This window comes from Pteropus medius, unplaced genomic scaffold, assembly GCF_902729225.1.
Source record: "Pteropus medius unplaced genomic scaffold, Ma_sr-lr_union100, whole genome shotgun sequence".
Taxonomy (NCBI): domain Eukaryota; kingdom Metazoa; phylum Chordata; class Mammalia; order Chiroptera; family Pteropodidae; genus Pteropus; species Pteropus medius.
Window position 1 is genome coordinate 16413263 of NW_024355205.1, and position 22488 is coordinate 16435750.

Sequence of the window (22488 nt, forward strand, 5' to 3'; positions counted from 1 at the left end):
ATGCTCATCTTGTTTCAAGTTCAAGGATTTTTCTCAAAATTTCTTTGAATCATATATATATTTAAATTATGTGTACAAAGCATATTGACAAGAATTGCAAAACCCAGTCTACTGTGTCCAAGTTGTGCTGAAATGCATTTGAAAAGTGTTTGTGATAAGATGTCTTATTAAAGAAACGTCTTGCCTGGCACACTCTCGATATTGTCAAATACATTCTACTCCCAGAAATCTCCTGTGACTTGGTCAGACTGAATAAATACAAAGATCCCAGGGCAGCCTGTGGTTTGTGAGGAAAACTTACAAAATGGAACCCATCAAGAGACTGGACATTTTTTTCATTGATTTCAAAAGGAATTTTCAGAAGCTGACCGTCCGAGAAGACAACTGGTTCTGTGCTAAAGGCTCAGTAGTGTTTCAGTTCTCTGGAGGGTGGAGGGAAAATGAAGAGCCCTTGAAATAAACACTCAGAGCGCTAGAGCACATCCACATTGGACTCTTCCTTGTGATTGGTTTATTCGAAGCACAAAATGTTAAACAAACATGAAAAATTGTCTTCAGGGAGGACATATTTCACATTCCTATCCTTTATTGGGCCTAATGATACAAAATTGCATAAAATAAGTATTACTACTAAATGAAAAGTATAAATCTTTTTTCCTGCTTGCTATCTCTTTTCCCTTGAGATTCTTCCAAGCACTCTACTTTATAGTCTCTGCTAATTTCTCCATAGCCAAAGGACCACTGGGGAGAAATTTATATTTAAAATGTAGTCATATGGATTAGGATTCTTCAAGAAAGCTACTATCCAGTGACATTTATAGGGGAGCGAAACCAATATAAATCATTTTTATTCCTACAATGATGTTCCTGGAAGGGGTGTCATAGGTCAAAATGATGTAAGTGGAAACTGATTTAAGTGTCTGTGTGTGTGTGTGCATTAAATTTCTGATGATGATCTGATGCTCAGATTCTACAGAAATGGCCCTTAGCAACATATTTAGCCAACTATAAATTTTTATCCTAGTGTAGATCATGCAAAAGTAAAGACAATGTAATTAGGTAAGCACAGAAACTCTGAGCAGATAACCTGCAATAACCTTTAAACCATGACTCATGAAGTATCCTAGCAGCCATGTTTCACCCCCGCCTACTCCCCCCGCCCAGAGAGCAGTGTGTGGAAGTCTTCTCTCCACCCCAGTTCGGAGAAGAGATTTAACTGATCAGAAAATACAATGTGCTTAGATCTGAGAGAAATAGGAAGCTGAGGCCTTGTGAATCCAGAAAGAAGCCATTCTCAAGATGAGCAGCCTTCAGCAGTAGGCGGGTGGGGGAGGTCTCTTTGGAAATTTGATTGTTCAGGATCCTGTGCTTAAAACGAACATAGAATAGAAACTGAAGGAAAAGGCCAACTAGCAATATTCAAATATTCCATGTGACAGGAACAGCTCGAGAAGGGAAATCCAAACTGAACGAGAACAGAAACTGTCCTCTTAGTCATTGCTGACTACGGGGCTTTGCCAGTTCCTTCCAAAAGAGGGACAGAACACCATTGTTTGTTGCATATAATTACTTAAAATCACACCATTATATAGAGTGGGTTCAAGCATTTTCAACTAATTCTTTTGCCATCTTTCTAAGGTCCCAGTACAACCACTGTAGTTGGAGATGTTGGGGCTGAATGATTCTTATTTGTCACTTGTCTGGTGCACTGAAGATTCTGACTCTGAAAGTGAGCTCACTAGGGAAGTATCATTCCTTATAGGTGTTGCTTTAAGGGGTTATTTATGTCTTGGGGTACCATGAGACACATAATATAAAGATTTTAGTGTAGGTAGATCAATTTAACAATGTAGCATAATAATGAATCATGCAAGTTGTTTCATATGATATAGTGTGCAAATGTTTCATAAAACATTCATTCCTTGCCTTATTTCTACTAGAAAAAAAATGACAGGTGAAAAATCACCTTCATCAGAGAGTCATGGAATTAAGAAGTGCTTCTTTCAACAAGACTGTCATAGAAATGTGGAAAAAGTAACCAGGGTCCCTTGATTACTAAGACACTGATCTGGAAATTGTTGTTTACCTGCCTTCCATTTCTCGATACAAATTTCTATGGAGTAAATGTCTGCATTAGAGATCAGGTTTTTGGTGATTCGGCTGGCCTCAAAAGAGAACTGCTTTCTGTTTTCTTAGGCTGAATTCTCATCAGCATCACTAGTTTCATGCGTATGTTGACAGTATGGAAGGCAAGTATATTTCTAAAATTTCATTATTTAATACATTTTGATATATGCCTGTTGTAGTGCCTGAAATACAGTAGGCACTAAGTTTATATTTATTTATTGAATGAATAAATGAATGACTAGATATGGCAGGTACCTTGCAAGAGTCTGTAAAGGATGTTTAAATGAATAAGATAAGAGTTACTGTATATTAGACACTCTAAGGTACACTTTTTTAAAATACATTTTCATATCTCCTAACTGGAATGTTTCTTACAGTCAACAGTCTTTTAAAATTATAATAGGCAGTGTGTCTCTTAACAGTACACAAATTAGTGGTAATTCTTACAATTGACGGTATCTTTGATTAGATGAATATCTTATGTCACATATCTAACTCAAAGAACATGGCTTGTGTACAAATCCTGGACTTTCCAACATAGAAGAAAGCTTAGAGGGAATTTTGTCCAATCTCTCTCATTTAATAGACATCAAAACTGAAATCTTAAGAGGTCATGAGCCAAATAATTCAGCTGTTCCACAGAAATGGTAGTGCTGTTTTCCTGACTCTCGGCTGAATATATCACAGCACATCACTTTGCATCATAAAAATTCCTCAAATAATACCAATCTGCACTGACTTTTTTTTTTTTTGGTTAAAAAGCTATTTTGTTTTAAATATGCTGTTTATTTTACCAAACATATCAGATCTTATACATTTCAATGAGTTTTCTTCAAAGTAAGCACCTTCAAAAATTATACACTTTTATTCTATTGATCCATCATAGCACAACACACCTCTAGGGTTTGTTTGATGTCATCTTCAGAGAAAGTTTATCTGTTAGAAAAGAAAATCAACCTTGCTTAGAACAGTAGTGCTATTACTTCCTAGAAGGCATTACGGAAATTCACAGAAATGATTTGCTTGTAACCATGATTGTGTTGCCATTGCCATTTAGTGGGTATAGGTCAGCAACAAGCTTGTGCCTAAGTTTTGTGAATGAAAGCTCACATCTTTTCCATCCTGTATTCCTTTGATCTCTGAAAAGATCTTCACAGGCCACCTCCTGCAGACACCCCAGCCCAGGTGAACACCTCAGCCCACTATCCACACCCTCCAGACACGAGAGCTATAGAAGAAGCTGTGCGGGCCTTTCCAGCAGGGACCTCTAGAATTCTGGGTATGCAGGGAGGGTGGTCCAGAAACAGGGAGCAGCTGGATGAGCACATCGCTTGGGTCCCAAGGACTCTTTGCCCTGTTGGAGCTAGAGTAGGGTCCTGAATTGCCTGGGGCTATGCAGGTCACACTGCCCTGCAGGGACAACCCAGCACAATCAAGAAATAGCCATGTCCTGAGTGACTCCCAAACATCCTGCCAAACTAAACACTACAAATATAAGCTGGTTCACAGAAATCCTAAGAAGTCTTTATAAGAAGTTACACAAAAAGCCCAAGCTTCTAGAAGAAATTTATTAGGAAGATAGAAGCTGAAAAGGAATAAAGATATTGTCATAAGATTATTGAACGATTTATTCACTCCGCACATTCTCTCTACCAATTTCAATTATACGTTTAGTCGAAAAGAGTGTCTGTGCAGTAGTGCAGTCACCACAAAAAAAAAAGAAACTATTGGCGAATAGTTAGGAGATGAGATCTGAAAGCCCTCAAACCGCATAAGAATTAGAAGGATGTTGCTGAATTCCATTAATTAGGATTATTTTTAAATATGCCATATTATTGACTACTTATATATATAATTTAAATTTTTTTTCTAGAACAATGATAAAAATAACACATCGACATTATTATTTGGGGATTACCTGTCACTTTTCAATCTTAATCTGCTATTGCCCCTCTAGTTCCACCACACAATCTCTGTACAGGTTCTTACGTTACTATTTGTTTTCAAATGCATCCTCTGCTCTCCCTTAGCCCATCAAAGGCTAAGACCTACAAGGCCTTCGTATATACTAAAAGCTGAGTGTGTGCCTCTACAGGCCATGGGACTTCAAGGCAGGGAATAGGTGCCACTTCATCTCTACTTTGTCCCATGCCATGACACTGAGAATTATTTTGACATAATACCTGAAGCCCAGCTTATTATTTGCAATATTACACTTTCTCATTACTTCTGCAATTTACCTTGGCATATTACCTCTACTTCGAGTAAGGCCATTTCCCTCTTTCTCTTATAATACATGCATGTTCACTGGACATTTGCATATGGGAAAAAATAAGGGAAGTAAACTCCGGCCAGAAGCTGGGTGATTCCCACACCTTAGTTCCCAACATCACCGTAGGCTTTCCTTTGCAAGTGAGCACAACCTAAGAATCCCTCACACACTTTTACAGAACCACTCACTGATCCAGAGTAGAGGGAAGGCTTTGTGAGAACAGAGGAAACAAATCCCTAATTCAGTAAGATTCAAAATGGTACAGTGGTCCCCCCTTATCCACAGGGATATGTTCTAAGACTCCTAGTGAGTGCCTGAAACCATGAATAGTACTTAAACTTACATATGCTATTATTTTTCCTATTATACATACCTATGATCAAGTTTAATTTATCAATTAGTACAGTAAGAGATTAACAACAATAACTAATAAAATAGAAAATTATAACAATATATTGTAATGAAAGTTATGTAAATGTGGTTTTTCTCTCTCTCTCAAAATATCTATCTTATTGTATTGTATGTACAGCGTGGATACACTGAACGAACGGATGATTCATGTCTTGAGCGGGACAGAGTGGACAAGATTTCATCATGCTACTCAAGGTGGTGTGCAATTTAAAACTTAGCAACTGTTTATTTCTGAAATTTTCCATTCAATATTTTCAGACCATGGTTGATCGCTGGTAACAAACTGTGCAAAGTAAAACCACAGATAAAAGGAGAACTACTGTATTCATTCAAAAGTGAGAACTGATCATTTACATTTGAAAACTAAACAAGGAGAGTTCAGAAGTACATAAGGAAATTAAACCCTAAATATAACAGTAATGTTAGGGATAAATATAAGTAAAAACATTAAGTATAAGAAAACATTGGCTCAGTAGAGGAAAGGGGAATGCAACATAAATGATCTGTAAAGGAGTTATGATGTTTGTCGGAAAACTTCACGCTAGATTTTGTCAGTTAGGCATGCTAATACAGGAAACACAAAGGCCTGCTGATTGTGGAGATTGCTACCTCTTCATTCTCCTCTGTGCTACTCATCTAAGCTCTGTCTCTCCTCTTAAATCTCCAGGCTGAGCACAGAACAAGACTCTTGGTGCATGCCTACGACCTGTACGTACCACTGACCACACACAGTAGCACATGCCTGTTTCCATCAGTGACCATCAAATTCATTTTCTGTCTTTCTGTCTGTGCTTACAGCCCAGTTTACAATATAAAGCTGTAGTCGCATGTTTGCTTTCATTAAGATCTCCTTTCACATCAAAAGGGTTTTAGACATCATATCCAGGAACAAAAGTATAAACAGCAGTACAGCTTTTCAATTCTTTCTACTTAAGCATTTGTAATCTATTTCGATTCAGGTAAAATTCATTTTCCCTTTTGCTGGGCTAGCTACAAAGAGAGATGAAATATCTTAAAATAAAAATTCAGTGGCATAAAAAGAAAAGGAAATTTTAGTGGGAAATATATTGTAAAAAGAGACCTGAGTCCTAGATCTAACTCCATCACTGGAGACTGTGTGACCCAGATCATGCTAAACATCTTGCCGAATTTGGGTAGAGCAGACACCCTAAGCAACCGAACCTGGAATAATATTTTTCTCCCTTAAAAAAGACATCCTAACTTCTTTATGGATCTTTTATGTTACATTCACCTTTCTCCTGGGCAAATAAACAACTTGTATATCAGGCATCGTTCTAGATGCCAGGAAAACAAGATAAATAAGAACATGATCATCCCACCCCTGCCTCCACGTACCTTCAAATCTAGTGAGAGAGATGGTCATGCATACAAATAATTACAAACAGGGGCATATGGTGAGGAGTGGAGCCAATGGGACACAGGTGGGAAAATGATCAATTCTCCAGAGAGCTACCTCATTTGTGACACCTAAATCTTCCCTGCTTGGATACAGAATGACATGAGGATGGAATGGGACACTATATGTGAAAGCGCTTTGAAAAATATAATGCTCTCTTCTCTTCTGGGGCACTCAATTTATGTTTTCCGTCTTTCTTATCTCATCGCATCTAAACTTTAGTGTTAGGCAAACCGTCAACAGCCAAGGGGAGATACAGTAAGCCATATATTATATTAAACTGCTTCGCCAGATTAATTCACCGTATTTAGGTAATTGATTCTGAAAAGCAGCCCTTCCTGCAACCAGTGGGTTAAGAATCAGAAAGATCTGAGAAGGATATTACACAAGACTTGGCGGGCTCCACTCCCAGCATTGACTCTTGTACATTAGTATGCATCAGCATCCAACTCTTCAGTTGGAAGAACAGGATAACAAGTGATGGATCATCTTGTAGATCATAAGGTTGGATGCACATTAAATGAATCTTTGTACCATGGCATCCAGGCAACATTTGGCCTTGATTTATAATTCTGTACAAAGTTTGCCATTACTACAAAAGGGTAATGAAATAACAAGATAAAGTTAAATTAAAAGTACTTCTTCATCTAAATAGTTACACCCAGCAAAAAAGTTATGGCTAGATTTGAACCGACGCGAATGAAGATAAAATTCATATTTCTCTTTCTCTAATTGCAGGGTTCAGCTGGTGCCAGGAATCTACTCATTGTGGTAATTTAATTACCAAGACCTAATCATGCTTCTCATTGACTTGAAAAATAACTGGGCATGCAAAATAGCATGCATCAAAATGCTCTTGGTTGAGGTACATCGTGACACCTTCTTCATAACAGAGTTTTATTTGTAAGTTACTGAATCAACCCCACTACCAGGTAATAATTTGATACTTAATGATCATTATTCCCACACTTTCACCGTGAGGTTGGCATAGTAGTTGATGAGAACCCCACCATTAACTTATTTTTAAGGTAAGGGGATGTTATAGAATTTTTAAATGCCATTGTTCATTTGGAAACTTGAAAAAAAATCCACTAAATCAAAGACAACCTTACAGATGTTGGGTCCGAGATTCTTGCCTTGAGTTGATCTTTTGATGTAGGAGCATCCTATTGCATGATGGAGATGGTCCATAAGTTCACTGCCCAATAAAGTAGCCACTCGCTTCATGCAGATATTAAGCAGTTGAAATGTGCTAGTGCTACTGAGGAACTAAATTTTAATTTAATTTAATGCTAATTAACTTTCATTTAAATAACCACTTCACTAGCAACTACCACATAGGATAGCACAGTAGGAAGCCTGTTTTCAAATAAATCTAGAATTCAGTATTAAAAGCAGTTTTCTAAACTAAAGTATAATTCTTCTGCAATTTGTTGCTAACTCCAGAGCACCTAAGTTTTGTGTTTTCCATAACTGAATATATAGAATGACTTTCCTTGTTTTTCTGATTGTATTTTTATCTTAAACAAGTATCAATAGAAATTTTAGCTTCCTTTGGTTTAAAGTTGAAGCAGCTAATCAAATGAAGGAGAGAAAGAGTTTTTATTCATTCGGAGCCACAGAGCAGGCAGGCTCTCAGGCTGTTCCAAGGTCAAGCTTTTTGTTGTGTTTGTTTGTTTGTTTGTTTGTTTGTTTGTTTTTAACTCAAAGGTAATAGTTATTAAAGATGTCACAATGCTGGCTGACAAATGACCTTACTCTGAGTCACCAGTGGGGATGATCTGAAGGAATTTCACAAACACTACATGTCTATGAGAGATGCTGGCCACCACCTTTTCCTTTTTAAGCAAGAGATCCATGTCTTAACATCTGAGATTCTCTCCAATCTGACTCTGAATTGCTGAAGACTCAGGTGAACATATAATGAAAATAAGACACCTCTCCTCTCCAGATAGTCAGGATGGAAAAGATTAAAGACAGCTGATGGGATGGTGTTTTTGTTGTTGTTTTTTTTTTTTGAGAGTCATTAGCCTTATTAGTGTCTAGTATATTATGCATGTAGCAGGTGGCCAAAATTATTAGTTGATTGGTTGCATAATTGATAGACCTAAAGTTGGAAGAAATAGCAGATTCACCTAATGCGCAAAACTATGCAGATATAGTACTATTGCTACTATTTGCTCTTTCTTGCTTAAAAACCCAATATAAATATAGCCTAAATATGCAATCTATTCAATTTGGCCTCAAGCAATGTTTAGAAAACCACTCTGTAACTTCAGATAATGAAAGCACCTCAGATGTGAGTTTTTAAAGCCTTCTTTTATGTGCCCCACATTGAAAGTCAAGTATCCTAAGCACAGTGTTTTAAATGTGTGTTCTGAGAGTTTGTGACTTTTTGGAATGCTTTCAATATCCAAATTAAAAAAAAAAAAACACTCAAAATCATGTCAGATCTAAGAAAATTATGAGGTTTTTTTTAATGTAAGCAGTCAAAGGACATGGTTATTTTCATAGATAAAAGTAGAAATACCTTGCTAATAATTCTTCAGTTATTTTCATCCAGGCTCTCATTTATAGACATTTTGTAGATTAATAAAGTCAAAGACCAACCATTTTATGAAAAGTGTGAAGCCATGATGCTCTTCTTATGTGAACCAGCTTTCACAGATAATGCAAAAACCTATATATGGGTAGAATTAAAATATTTTCAAAGTGTATAGATAGCTATTTATAGTCAAAACAAAAATAGAAACAAATATCAAAATACTACTTAGATCTAAAATGAGCGTGAAATGGAGTCGTAATGAAAAAAACCTCCCTTCTACCGAAGACTAACACACCCATGTTAAAAGGTTGAAAGTCAAATAACATTCTTTCTTGATATCAGCCCTCGATTATTGGTAGGCTGAGGATTGGCCTTCTTGTATCTGTGTGTGTGTGTGTGTGTGTGTGTGTTTGTGTGTGTGTGTGTGTGTGTGTGTGTGCTGTGTGTTTGTGTGTGTGTGAGAGCAAGCAAATTACTTCATCTTTCACTTTGGTCATCAATGAAAGGGCCATTAAAACTAATGTGAAACAAGAAAGACAAACATGTAGTAAAGGTCACAGGGCTTTTAAAGGGAAGTAGAAGGTAAGTGATGGAGGCAATGGAGGGAATGCAGGCAACCCAAGGGATTTGCTGAGCATTTCCCTGGCCAGCCCTGTACCCACAGGGCCCTTTAATGCCTGCTAAAGAGGAAACACAGGCCAGCCTCAGAGGAAAATCTCGAGCTGCTCTAAAGTAATGTATTTGAGGTTACTCTGAGTTAATAAATTGTAGTGAAGAGCTCACTGCCTTGGGAATGTAGTAGTTTACAGAGTTGCTTTAGAGTCAGACCAGGGAGAAAAAACTTGACGGTGCAGTGGCTTTCTCTGAAGTTTCTTTTCATGGGAATGAGAATGTAAATGATTTAAGTGATTCAGTGGAAGCACCTTAGAGACACAAGAGCCTAAAGCAATAGCAGCTGCTGTAGAGTCATGCCCTTCCGCCTCCTTCCTGATGCCAGAGTGTCATACCTTAGGGCCCAGTTAGATCAGTGAGCATGTTCCCTTCTACATAATCTCTAATGTACATGTGGCAATGAAAACTAGAATGCAGAAAACAAAGCTATGCCAGATCACATCCTGCTCACTGAGCCTCCCAAAGTCGCCCAATCCATGCTTTCTTCTCCTTGCCGTTATGCTGCCATTACTCTTATCTTCAAACCCTCTCGCTTACATTATTAAAATAGCTTTCTGTCAGTTTCCTATGTGCCGCTCTTTCAAAAATACCTTTTTAGGATGTAAAGTTGATCTTGTCACTTCTTACCTAAGAATCCAGCAACAGCTTTCCATGACAAGTTTTTCCGATGGTCTATTTCTTTCCTGCTTCTTCATCTCTTCCTCCAGCACCCTCCTCACGGGAAGGTTTGCAGTGGAGCAAAGAGCAAGGGGAGAAGAAGAAGGAAGATGGACAAGAGCAGCAGCTACCTGTTCTTGAGTTCCTATCATGTTATGTGCTTTCTAGTTGTATGTTATTTAATCTTCTCCATAACCCCATAGAATAGGTATTGTTATTTCCATTTTACGTATGTAAAAAAGTGAATGTGCTGAAGGGATAAATTGTGTGAGTCACCCACTTAGCCTTAAAATGATCATTTATTAACTACTAATTTGCACTTCTTTAACCCTTCACCACTTTCTTCCAGCCCCACCAACCCCTCCCCTCTGGCCATCCCCAGATTGTCGAGAATAATCTTTCAATCCAGATCTGTCTCTCTCCAAAATATTTTTATGTGACAATCACCTCTGGGCCTTCAGACATACTATTTCCTCTACATCAAATGCTCTCCCAGACTTGGACCAGTTGAAGAACTCTTATTCATCTTTCAAAACCCTATGCATAAACTGACAATTCTTCAAAGTCATCCCTGACTCTCCAGAGATCATTCATCACTTGCCCTACTACATTATAACTTTGTTTTAAATAGTAATATTGCACATATCATACTAGTTTTTAATTATCTGGTTGACACGTCTCTCTCACTTACTGGACTGCTCTTGGAGTTGTGTAAAGCCAGGAACCACGGCTTTTGTTCCGTGATTGGCATACTGCCCAGGGCACAATTGGTGCTCAATCACTTTTTGCTGATTTGAACAATTCTCTTGTGCAAAGGGTAAACTGATAGATCAAAAGCCTTTGATTAAATTCTTAACTAGAACTTAGCAAACCATCTATATGACTGTTAGCAGATTGTTTAACCTCTTTGGATCTCAGAAAATGTGTTTGTAAAATTATTTGGAGGTAAAGAGGTGATATTAAATTATCCCCAATATCTCTGTAGAGTCTAAAATTCTATGCACTTACTCTCTGCATACAGAGTATATGTGGAGGGAGAACTACTATAATCAGATGCAAAATGAAACATGGCATTTGTATAATTGTGCTTACTGAGTAGTTGATGGAACTTGACTGTAGTTATTGGGGTAATGGTGGGGGTGGCTAACCACCTTACAAATAAACCACTTTATGAGTTTTTAATGTGTTCCTTATTAAAAATGCATTACTTTCCATGCTAAATTAAATAGCATTTAAAGCCAATGTTTTCCTTCTTACCTTTAGTTAAATGAGATTTCTGCTTATTTTAGTCATGTGATTAAGTAGCACAAGTTACTGGAGATATAGACTAATAGAGGAAAAGGTCCCTTTATACATAAAAAGGCAGAGCATTTAAGAGCAGAAGAAGAACCAAGAACCAGATCCAAAGCTCAAGGAATGGAGACAGCACAAAGCTGGCTAAGGGTACAGTAGCCTCATTTCCAATATCCAGGTAATCGACTAACTGGAATGTTGTCACCATGAGTTCATTACCTCGCCAGCTTATGATACATTCGTCCCCTCCATATGTGATCATTAGACAATGTGGTGGGCATATGTAGGTTGCCTCACCATAATCTACTCCCCTCTTCTTGCACCAAGAGTGTTCTGCCTCTCTGTTCTCAGCCAGGTAGTTTAGGAGGAGTTGAGCATGAAGCTACGGATGTTTATTCAAATGCCGTCTTCTCAGTGAGGCGTTCCCTGGCTATACTATGTAAAATTGCAACTGTAGCCTGCCACATGCGCTCCTCTTCCTTCCATACTCTGGATTTCTACAGATGACTTATTAGTTCTGAAATGTTACACACTCTATTTGTTTAGTTAATTTATTGCCTACCTTACCCCAACTAGAATGAAATCTTCAAGAAAGCAGAGAATTCAGTCTGTTTTGTTCAATGCTGAGTTCCAAATGCCTGGAATAATGTATAACACAGCTGATAACTCAGTAATAGCTCTTGAATGAAAGATAAAATCCATGTATATTAGAGAAGAAATAAGCTAAATAGTTCCACGACATCAAAAAATAGATTGTATACCAAAACAGCAAAGACAGATTAGTAGTCATACAAAACAACTTCATAAAAAGAGTGCCACCGATGAATTATAAAATGTGGATTAGTAAATTTGGCCACACGAACCTAATCCTCCATCTCTTAAGAGATGTATTTTGGATTACTCAACAATTTAAAGGGTCATAAAATGTAACCAGGAAAATATTTAACCCATACAGCACTTTCAGAAACCAAGAATTCATGAACATGGAGTCAGAGAAATGGAAGGTCCTTGGAAAGGAAACAGTTGGAAGAAGGAGCAGAAAGCAGATGGCTGGACTCTGTCCTTTGTCACTGAGTCTCACCCAGGCTCCTTCGGGCAATGAAACCTCCTGAGTGGAATGCAACCCTAATGTTGCCATTGCTCATTCCCACTACCACTGGATGGTACAGGTCTGGGGCTGGCCCAGGAGGGAGAGTGGAGCCAGACTCAAGCCCCACGATGATCCAAGATGCCACCAGGGTGCCACCCTGCAACCGCCGGTCACCAGCTAAAGTTCCTTTGTTGCAGGCCAGATCATTTCTGGGAAAATCTGATCCTCACCAAGAAGAAAAAGGTCCAATCAGCATTCACAATCATGCACTATTACTGAGTAGAGAGAAAATCTTCTAGTGTATTTAGGATGATGGGTCATCCAGAAATCCCATTAGGAGGGCTGACTCTCCAGACTTGTCTCCCATCTTTTGCAAAATGACATCCAAATAATGTAATGAGATGATGCCCCTCTTGTAATGAGATGGAAATGGAAAATGATCAGAAAAGAGTAAACGACAGAGGGCTAGCCAATGGGATTGATGGACAAGGAGTAGGAAGAGGAAGAGCTTGTGGAGGGAAGGGGTGGAGAAAGAGGGGCCCATGGCTTCATAATGTGGGTATGTGAATACCACATGCAGGGAGAAGTGAGGAACATGCACAGGTAAAAGCCCCGAGTGTCTTGTTCTGGTCATTTTAACTCAAGATCCCAATACAGATCTCAGTGAATTTTATGGAAGAAAGTCCAGCAAAGGCTTTGTGAATAGAGTGGAGTAAATCAGTGAATGAGAAGTGAAACGAGATGGAAGTCTGAGGAGAAACAAATATAACTGGACTTATGACATTATGCAAAGTATGGCAGACAACTTCAAAGTATCTTAAAATCCAAGATTTAACGACCTATTTCCTGTGAGAACAATGCTGTCCATGATTACAAATGAGGACACGATGGATGCTTCTAGTAGAGAGAAATTAAGAAGTGAGTGGCAGGGAGACAAAATTAGGAAGTGAGCTTGGCAGAACAATGCCCCGTGTCTGATAATCCAGCAGATTGTCTGCCCGTGAACTACAAAGCCTTATTTGTTATACTCTTGCTTAATAATTCATTTATTTGGCAAATATTTACTGAGTTTTACACTAGATACCAGGTTCTGGGGATTCAGCAATTAACTCTACGGATCAAATCCTTGACCTTCTGGAGTTCACACTCCAGGGGTAGAGACAGAGAATACAGAAATAAACAAGTAAAAGTGCTAAGGAGAAAAACAGGAGTAACAAAGGGAAGCACTAATATGATGAGTCTTACAAAGAAGTTACGAAGGTTGATAAGGATTAACCTTTTGAGAATTTATGCATAGAGGTGCCGTCTTACACAATGATCATCTCAGGAAGCAATCATAGCTCCTTTTTAAAGCCATAACCAGCTTCTAAACACACGTATTGTCATCGTGTGCTGAGTTATAGAGTGCCGTAAAATTTCAAAAGGAGAGTGAATCAGTGACCTGTTACAGACCCTTCAAATGCTAAAGCAAGAGCTCAGATACTTAATGAGCTGTACATTCTACGCCCACACACCACAATTGTCAGAGCTTCTATCTCATTCTGCCTTAACAAATTAAAAAGAATATCATGGAAGGAAAAATACACTTAAGACAATTGAGCCAAAACTCCTTTGTCTATAAATATTACATCTAACCACCTCAGAGCCCTGGCTGCTGGGGCATCTCAGCTACTCCCACCTCTCCCACAGTAGGCTCACCAGAAACTGCTTCCGGAATCCACACTCTTCCAGTGGGGAGCCAGTTTGTAATAGGCCTCTCCCTTTGGCTGCTTCTCCAGCCTCTTGGCCCACTTCCACCTGACTTCAGGGCTGGATAGTCTGAGGTAACTGTAAGCTTGGTCCTCGCTACTTTCCCACCCTGCCGGTCCGAGCCTTACTCCAGTTTCTGGGGACTCTCAACACCGCCCCCTCTCCCACCAGTGCACGTGGGTCAGCGAAGATGACAACACAGGCCACTGAACTTCTGCAGGTCAGTTAGGTCAGTAAGTCTTCGAGATCCACCTCAGCTTTGGACCTAAAGTTCAGGATGCAAATGTGGTGGCCCTTGTTGGGTAACGCAGTCTCTAACACAGAATCGTTAGCAGTAACCAGGAGACCTTAGGACCAGCATAGCAGCTGTGCAGCTTTACAGCGCCACCTCGCAACTCAAAGCAGGCGTTGCAATTAGTCACAGCCCTCTTTCCCACTGAACTCCCTGTGCTAAAATTATTTCCAGCCTGAACTGTTCGTGATTGAAGGAAACTAAAAAGACATGACAACAAAAAAGAATATGTGATCCTAAACCAGATCCCGTATTAGTGGAGTAAAAATTGCTATAAAAGGCATTATTGTTTTAGCTGACAAAATTGGAATACAGACAGAAGGTCGGATGGAAGTGTCATACTGTGTAAATTTAACTGAAGTTGGTAATTGTACTGGGGAGTATATTTTTAAAATAGCTCTACTCTTAGGAGGTATTGAGGGGTAAAGGGCCATAACATATGTAAAGGCTTAGAAAAATATAGTGGAGGTAGGGGTGCTGCAGGGAGCAAGCATGTAAGAACATGAGCAAAGTTAAAGCAAATGGGGCAAAATGTTAACAACATATTAAAAGAGAACATGTTATTTTTACTATTCTTGTAACTTTTCTGTATATTTGAAATTATTTTCAAATAAAAAGGTTTTTTTTTTTTTTTAAATGATCTGGTTTTAACAATAGATAGGTTATCTAAAAACAGCCCCTCTACAGTTTGGACTCCCACCATTAAAGATTCATTTCTTTGGATATGAAATATTTTGCAGACACTCTCAGGCTCCTAGCTTAAATTGGGATAGCTTTGCTTTCACCTGTTTGAATGAAAGGTTCTACTGCTTCTTCATAATTGTTTGAAATACACTGTCCGAAAATATATCTTTTTCTGAACATTGACACAACACTAGATGTATAATTGAAATATTAGGAAGCATCAGTTGATAACTAGCTAAGAACAGGCAAAGGGGTCACTGGATAACAGGCTTAAAGTGCTAAGGGTGGAGAGGTGTCCACGATAAGTTAAAATAACCCCTAGATTCAGAGGAGAAAGGGGACCATCATTCTTTCACCTCCTAATTTGGTGCTGAGCCAGACCTGCTGGGTTATGGTTATAAGAATATTACTGGGTTCTGAACCCCCTTCTCAAAGGCCATAGTAACAACACATACTTTCTAGCGTCACAGCTGTGCAAAATGTGCCTGCATCTAAGATGAGGCAAAAGACATTAACAAGAACATTCTCAGAAAGATGGCCAAGTCGGGGAGACGTCTGCCTATCTTTTCTCCACCAGCCGCCCCGAGAGGCCTGTGGTGTTGTTCAGAATGCCCTGTGCTCAGAAACTCTGGGACATATAGAAAATTTGCTCTATCAGATATCAAACAGGTTTAGGTTATAATAACATACATGCCTTCTCTACGATCTGGGCTTCTCAGAATCTCGAGAGTATAACTGTGTCCATAACTTCTTTTTTTTTCCCCTCACTATAGAAAATTTCCCATGTGGTATTAAAAGAAAATCTTCTTAATTTTCACAATCAAGGTAAATACATACATTCAAATTTAAGTTCTGGTCTAGGACTGTCGGGATAAAGATTTCTGCTGTCTGAGGTTATGGGTCCTGAAGCGCCATTTCCTTTGTGAAATAGCGCATCTTAGTGGCACTCACAGACGCTGCAGGGAAATTCAGGAAGGGTTTTTTCTTGAATTTTATTTGATCAAGAGCGGCTCCTTAGGAAAAAAATAGGTTTCAAAATGTGGGTTTCTTTTTTTCAGATATGAAACCGTTGTGAACAACTTATATGTGAGAAAGCACAGGCTCTTCTAACCCAGTGTCGTTTTCGAGCCCTGAATATCCAATATTTTCATCAGGCTACACAGACGAAACAACTTCCCCCCTGGAAAACCACAAGCAGGAATTTCAAAACAGAAAGAAAATAATATTTCAAACCCAAGTAGCACTAGTCTCTCACTCTTGCTTAAATTTTAGAGCACTTCCTATCTAAACGGACATTTTTAAAACGTACTTATTTTAGAACTTCTGTTCCAGTCAATAGGGCAAAAACCTTCTGCCCTGCTCTGAATAGGCCTCTTTCACTAAGCCTTCTGGGCCCTTGCCAGCAGTTGTTTCAGGTTTCAAGTAATCACATAGGTTTTGAGTCTGAACCATCTGGGTGTCACCCGTGTCCCTCCAGAAATGGTGCCAGGAGAGCCACAGCCAGAGAGCTCAGAGCAAATTAGTACAGACCCTCGACTGATCAAAAGTAGGCCAGTTTAAAATAAATAAATCATGTAGGCTTTTTTTTTTTAATGTAAACTGTTTTTTTTTTTTTTAATGTGGCTTGACCCCTGCAGGTAGCATTTTCTAGGCTTTTGATTTTCACGGTCATGACCACAGCTACTTTTCAAGCAAGTCTAAGTGTGCCAAGTGTTCCAAGAAAAAAGTAGGTCATGGGAATGCATCGAGAAAAGATTTTTGGAGGTGGGGGTTTGTGGGGAGGGTGGGAGTCTGCAAGGATGACCATGAGTTTAATTTAGGAACAAAAATAAGTTTCAGTTTCCACGCCCTATCACAGAAATTACGAAAAGCAGAAACGGCAAGAGGAGGAGAGTCTCTCTTGGGTCACTCTGTGCCTCTTCGCACAAATAGTATTATCCTGTGAGGAACGGTTTGCTACTTTCATTTTACAGATAAGGAAGCGGAGGATCAGAGAAAGGGAGAGGGAAGAAGCTGGTCTTTAAATCCTCCAGCTAGAACACCACATCCTCACTCTGACAGAAGAACCCAGGGAGGTTTTCAGAATGAAAAACAGTTCCTACTTATCTTAAGAATCTTTATTTAGAGATCAATGAAAACTCTTGTCAGTTAATGTATGCTTCCACTTTGCCCAGATGTCTTTGAGAAAAGCTAGTGGGTGACTGAGGTTTCTTCACAGCTTTCCTGTCCTCTTCTTTAGTTCCTTCCTTCCTGTGTCCCTGCACAGACACCCTGTAGCACTAAGCCGGGTTCTGACACCCAAGCTTTCCCCTTGTACCTTTAGGCTAATCACCCAAGCCTCGATTTTCTTCAGCTGTTAAACCAGAAATTGGAGCAGATTATCGCCAAGGTCTCATAATAATTCTGAGACTTCCCCTGCATCTCCTTTTCTTCTTGTATTATCTTCTCCCCACCTTCAGCTCAAGGCTATAAAAAATTTTATTTTTAGTTGGCAAATAACATAGGTTTTTTTTTTTTAAAAAACGATCATTTCATTCCATGAACCTGGACAAGCCCTGTCAGTACAATAGATAGTAGTATCTGTGTCACCATTATTGGAGAATTTTAAAGCATATATAATCTCAAACTGATCAATGTGGTTTCTGTTAAACCAGAATCATCTCTTCTACCACCCACCTGCTTGCTTTTGATGAATTATTATTTGACACAATGACCCTTATTAATTTTAGGGGCTCCATAGGAAAGAGCCATAGGAACCTCACTGCTGTGTTTACTATAGGGATATTTTTTAGGATGTTACTAATTACACAAAGAGGAAGAACCATGAGAGAAATTTTCTCTCTGATCTCCAGATCAGGAAGAGGTGTGCCACTACTGAGCACACCTGGCTCTTCCCTGCCTCAAGGACTGTGACTCCCTCGGGAAACAGAGCTCTTTACAACAGTCACAGTCCTTTTTGTGCTGCTAGAAAGCACAGAGCCAAACCCAGGTCCAAGTGCATGGCTTGCACACGGCATCACTCACCCGGGCTGTCTTCCCTTCCTGCTCTTAATCTTTCTTGGCCTCATTTTTTCCTTCCATATTTATTTTTATATTCTGAATTACATGCATTTGGGTACTTTTGACACCTCTGGACACAAGGAGGTTTAAAAATAAATAAACACAAACAAATAAATAGATAACTTGTACAATTAGACTTTGTTTTCTATACCAAGGTTGAGCAAACTTCCACCTACTGGCCAGATCCAGGCTGCCACTTGTTTTCATATGGTCTGCAAGATAAGATTGGCTTTTATGTTTTTTAACAGTTTAGGAGAAAAGAAGGAAGAAGACTTGTGATACGAGAAGATTATATGAAACTCAAATTTCAGCGTCCATAAATAAAGTTTTATTGGAACACAGCCACGCTTATTGTCAATAGCTGCAACAGCAGAGCTCAGTAGTTATGACAGAGGTGGATATGGCCCATAAGCCTAAAATATTTACCATCTGGCCTTTTACAGGAAAGGTTTGCAGACTCCTGGATTAGACCTTTATTTTACATCTGTTTGAGCTCCTCCTGGCTAATGTTAGTTTTATAAAATTGCTTCAAAACTGGGTGTTTGCTAACAACCATCCTTACTCAGTCTAGCTATTTTTTATACTTTGTAGGTAAAACTACTTCTCAGTGTACTTTAACCTTGACCCAAGCTCAGGCCTACTATCTAGCTCAATGTTATGTAATAGAGATAATTAACTTTCAGCCTCTGAAGGACCCTCTTGGGTGACTATTTTATAGTCACTAATAAAATAAATCCACAAAAAAACTTCTATTTTTGCTGAAAATTCTAAGCCAACAGAAGGATCTACATAGCAACTTGGCACTTTTTACACTACGTTCAAACAATTTCCTCCGGTTTCTTTTCAGTTGATACATGTGTTTGCATATTTACTGGGGTTTTTTTTTCCCTCCCTGGTCACCCTTAGTTAGAAATATAACCAAATCTCCATGGAAACACAGCATAATGCTCTCTCACAGATGATCAAGGGACCCGAGCAGCTGGTATTGGGCTGAAGGCTGCGATGGCATCTGACCAAATTAGGAAGAGAAAACAGTTACCAGGCTCTTTCAGGCTCTCAGAATCCTAAAGCTCAGCATGGAAACCTACACAGACTGTGAATTGCTGAGAATCGTTTTATTCTTTCTTTCCCTTCTGAAAATATTTCATCTTATCCATTTCTATGTTTCAGCTACAGGTTTAGGGAGAAGGTGGAAATCAAGATAAAGAAGTGAGAATGTGAAAGTCACCTTCTCACCTAACCCCAACTATATTTACAAGAAGTCAAAGTCAAAAGCTAAGTTGCAGAGGATCCAAGAAAACCTGGATTCTCTTCCCAAAAATCTTTCCCTAACAATATCAAAAAAGAATGTTTTAAGTAACGTTAATTGATAAGAGCCTTGGAAGAAAAATAGACAAAGTACTATGGAAATTTGGAGAAAGGAGACTTGCTTTGAGTCAAGGAGTGGGGTAACAGAGGGATGCACCAGGAAGAGGTGGCACGTTCATCATAATGCAAGACCTTGGCTATTTCCTGGGGCCAATTATCAATTTAAATACACTTTTCTCTCCTCAAATTCTGATCGGAAATCAAGATAGGGAGATCAAGATAAATAATCTCTTAAGTCTCATTTCTTACCAGAGTGTGAATTAGTGGCACATAGGCTGGTCCAAGAGCCTGTCTCTCTGAGCAGGACCTGGTATCCTCAAGGTCACAGAACCTTGCTCTCCATGGCATTATGAAGAGTCACCTGAGAACTGTACTTTCAAACTGTGGAGAGTATGGAGAAACCAGGCTGGGGGGTGACTACTCCCCTCAAGCAGGTGGGCTCTAGGCCCCCAACTTCAACCAGGATAACTTTGCTTTTGCCTGTTTGAAGAAAACATTCTTCTGCTTCATCATCGTTTGAAAAACACTGTCCTAGAAGATACCTTCGTCTGAACATCAGCACACATCACAAGATGTGTAACTGATATTCAAACCAGGACTTTTAAAAGAAAGAGGCCTGCCCTCTGAAGGTTTAGAGAAGAGTTCATGGTAATACCACCCATGACAAAGATGCAAAGACAGATTATTTATTCAACAAATGAAACGGTCCATCCTTACCTGGTCTACATTCCACCACTGTCACTGCTGAGAGTCAAGGGAGGCATGGAGAAAAGAGTGAGAGGACATGGAGAGGCCGAGAGAGAAGCCCTTTCCTGTGGGGACAGAGTCGGGACAGGTGGGCGGAGAACAATAGCATCCCTTCCTCCATCCCACAAGGTCTCTTGCAAGGGTGGTAAGATTCTTGGCTCCACTTCCAAAGAATGATAGGGTGGGCCGTCCTATGTTTATATGCCCTATAAACCTAGAAAAGTTCATTCCTCTTCTGCAAGAGCTTTTTATTGCATAAAGAATCTGTGTGAAATACTTAGTTCTCCAGAGAGAAGGCATCTCATTGGAAATGCTTTATTAATCGAATTAGCTGATGAACTAGAGCGCTAGCCACTATATTAAAACTGACCTTTAAATTACAGAAAAATGAGATCATTGGGGACATCTTATCCATGCAAAACTAATCTTATTCTGTGAAGTAGAAGTTTTGACTTGATCTAAAACAACTAGTCTTTACAAATGCTATATATATATATATATATTTTTTTTTTTTTTCAGTTTTCAGTTTTCAGCATCCTGTCTTTCTGAACAGCTTTTGCTCAGCTTCCCAGATGTTTAAAACTGCAGGCGTTTGTCACAGAAGCACTTGTGCAGGTGCTGCCGGGTGATTTAGCTAAGCACGAGCATATCTTATAGAGATTTGACTAATAATTGCTCTGAAAGAGAATGATGCTTCCCATCTCAGAGCAATTGATAAAGATTACACAGTCAACCCCATACCAGAAAAAAAAATTTCTCCCTTTTGTTAATCTTTCACAGAATAAATGATGGTATTGGAAGGTTAGAGAATAACCAGTAATTTATCTTGTACTACATTGATAAAAAGTGCTGTCATTTCAGGGAGAACTAGCTCAGCTTCATGAACTAGTTTATTAGCCATTGGCACAGACCACATGATTCAGGCTTACAAAAAAATATAACAGCCCTGAAGCCTAGGCAGCTAAAAAATTCTACTCAATTTATAAATTTCTTTAAGAATAGAGTCCCCATTCTTCATTATGACCCATTAAATCACCTACCTACTTAAAGGTCAAAAATATTTCCACTGGCAGCATGTGCCTAGGAGCTTCCACAGGTCAGGTGAGCTTGACTATCTCTTACAGAAATGTATGAGCAAAGGGGAAATAGACAATTTAAAGCTTGAAAAAGTAAGCAGCCCAAGAAGAGGGCTCACTGCATTCATTTTACTTTTCCTTTTTCTATATGTGTATGTTTTGCTATTTCGATCCTTCTTTCTTTAATAACAAGAACCTTCAACTTCAGTGCAGTGCCCAGGTTGGAGGACGTTACAATCAGGAAGTACCTGTAAGCCATGCCCGTCTCTGCTCTGGTGGTTTCCTGCAACGAAATTCCATGGACACGTAAAAACTTCTCCAAATATTTCCATTCTGCTGCTCCACTGGGCCTGACAGGCCAGCAGACTGCCCGAGGCGGAGGCTTGGTCACTGCTATGTGCCGTCTACACTTCAGAGCTGATTCACTGGATTTGGGCAGACCCAGCTTGGAAGTGGGGATGTCGGCACAGGCAGGTTTATACAGATGCATGTTTCAAAACATGCGGGGAAGTGAAGCTAATTTCACAGTACTTGGCTCTAAGACTGGCTGTATCTTGCTACGATTAACTTGAGTTATCTGGCTTTGGTATGTCCCTAAAAAGGATCAACTTATTTTCCTTAGATATCCCTTATGATTTTTGTGAGAGCAGGCTCTTGAGTCTCTCTGGCAGAGCGGCTAGCTACGTGTTTCTACTGAAGCTTATGAAAAAAGAAGCCTGGCAAAGGCCAATCACTTTTCTTGTCCCTTTAAATTCCACAAAGTCCAACTTGCGCAATTATGTATTGGCCTTGGGGAAAAAAAATATGGGCACTCTTTCCCATGTCTTTCTATTTAGGTAAAGGGAAATATTTTGATGGGATATGGGCCAAATGTTCTGTTCTCATAAGAACCATAAAGCCTTGAGGATGATTTATGAGTGTGTAATGAGACTTCTCTAAATTATCAAATATTTCATAATTAAATAATTTATTTTACATGATTCATTTGGGCAAAAGCCTCATTAACATTTGTCTTCTTCAGATGTTTC

The 22488-nt window shown here is 39.1% G+C and overlaps 1 protein-coding gene across 1 annotated transcript in view; it reads right to left on the bottom strand.

Moving 5' to 3' along the window:
* Positions 1–22136, bottom strand: part of KCNAB1 (potassium voltage-gated channel subfamily A regulatory beta subunit 1) — a 292035-nt gene extending 269899 nt beyond the window's left edge. The window contains exon 1 of the mRNA XM_039857666.1: positions 21709–22136. Within this exon, the coding sequence (XP_039713600.1) occupies positions 21709–21950 (242 nt within the window). The 5' untranslated portion in view covers positions 21951–22136. The remainder of the gene's footprint in view (positions 1–21708) is intronic.
* Between the last annotated feature and the right edge of the window lie 352 nt (positions 22137–22488).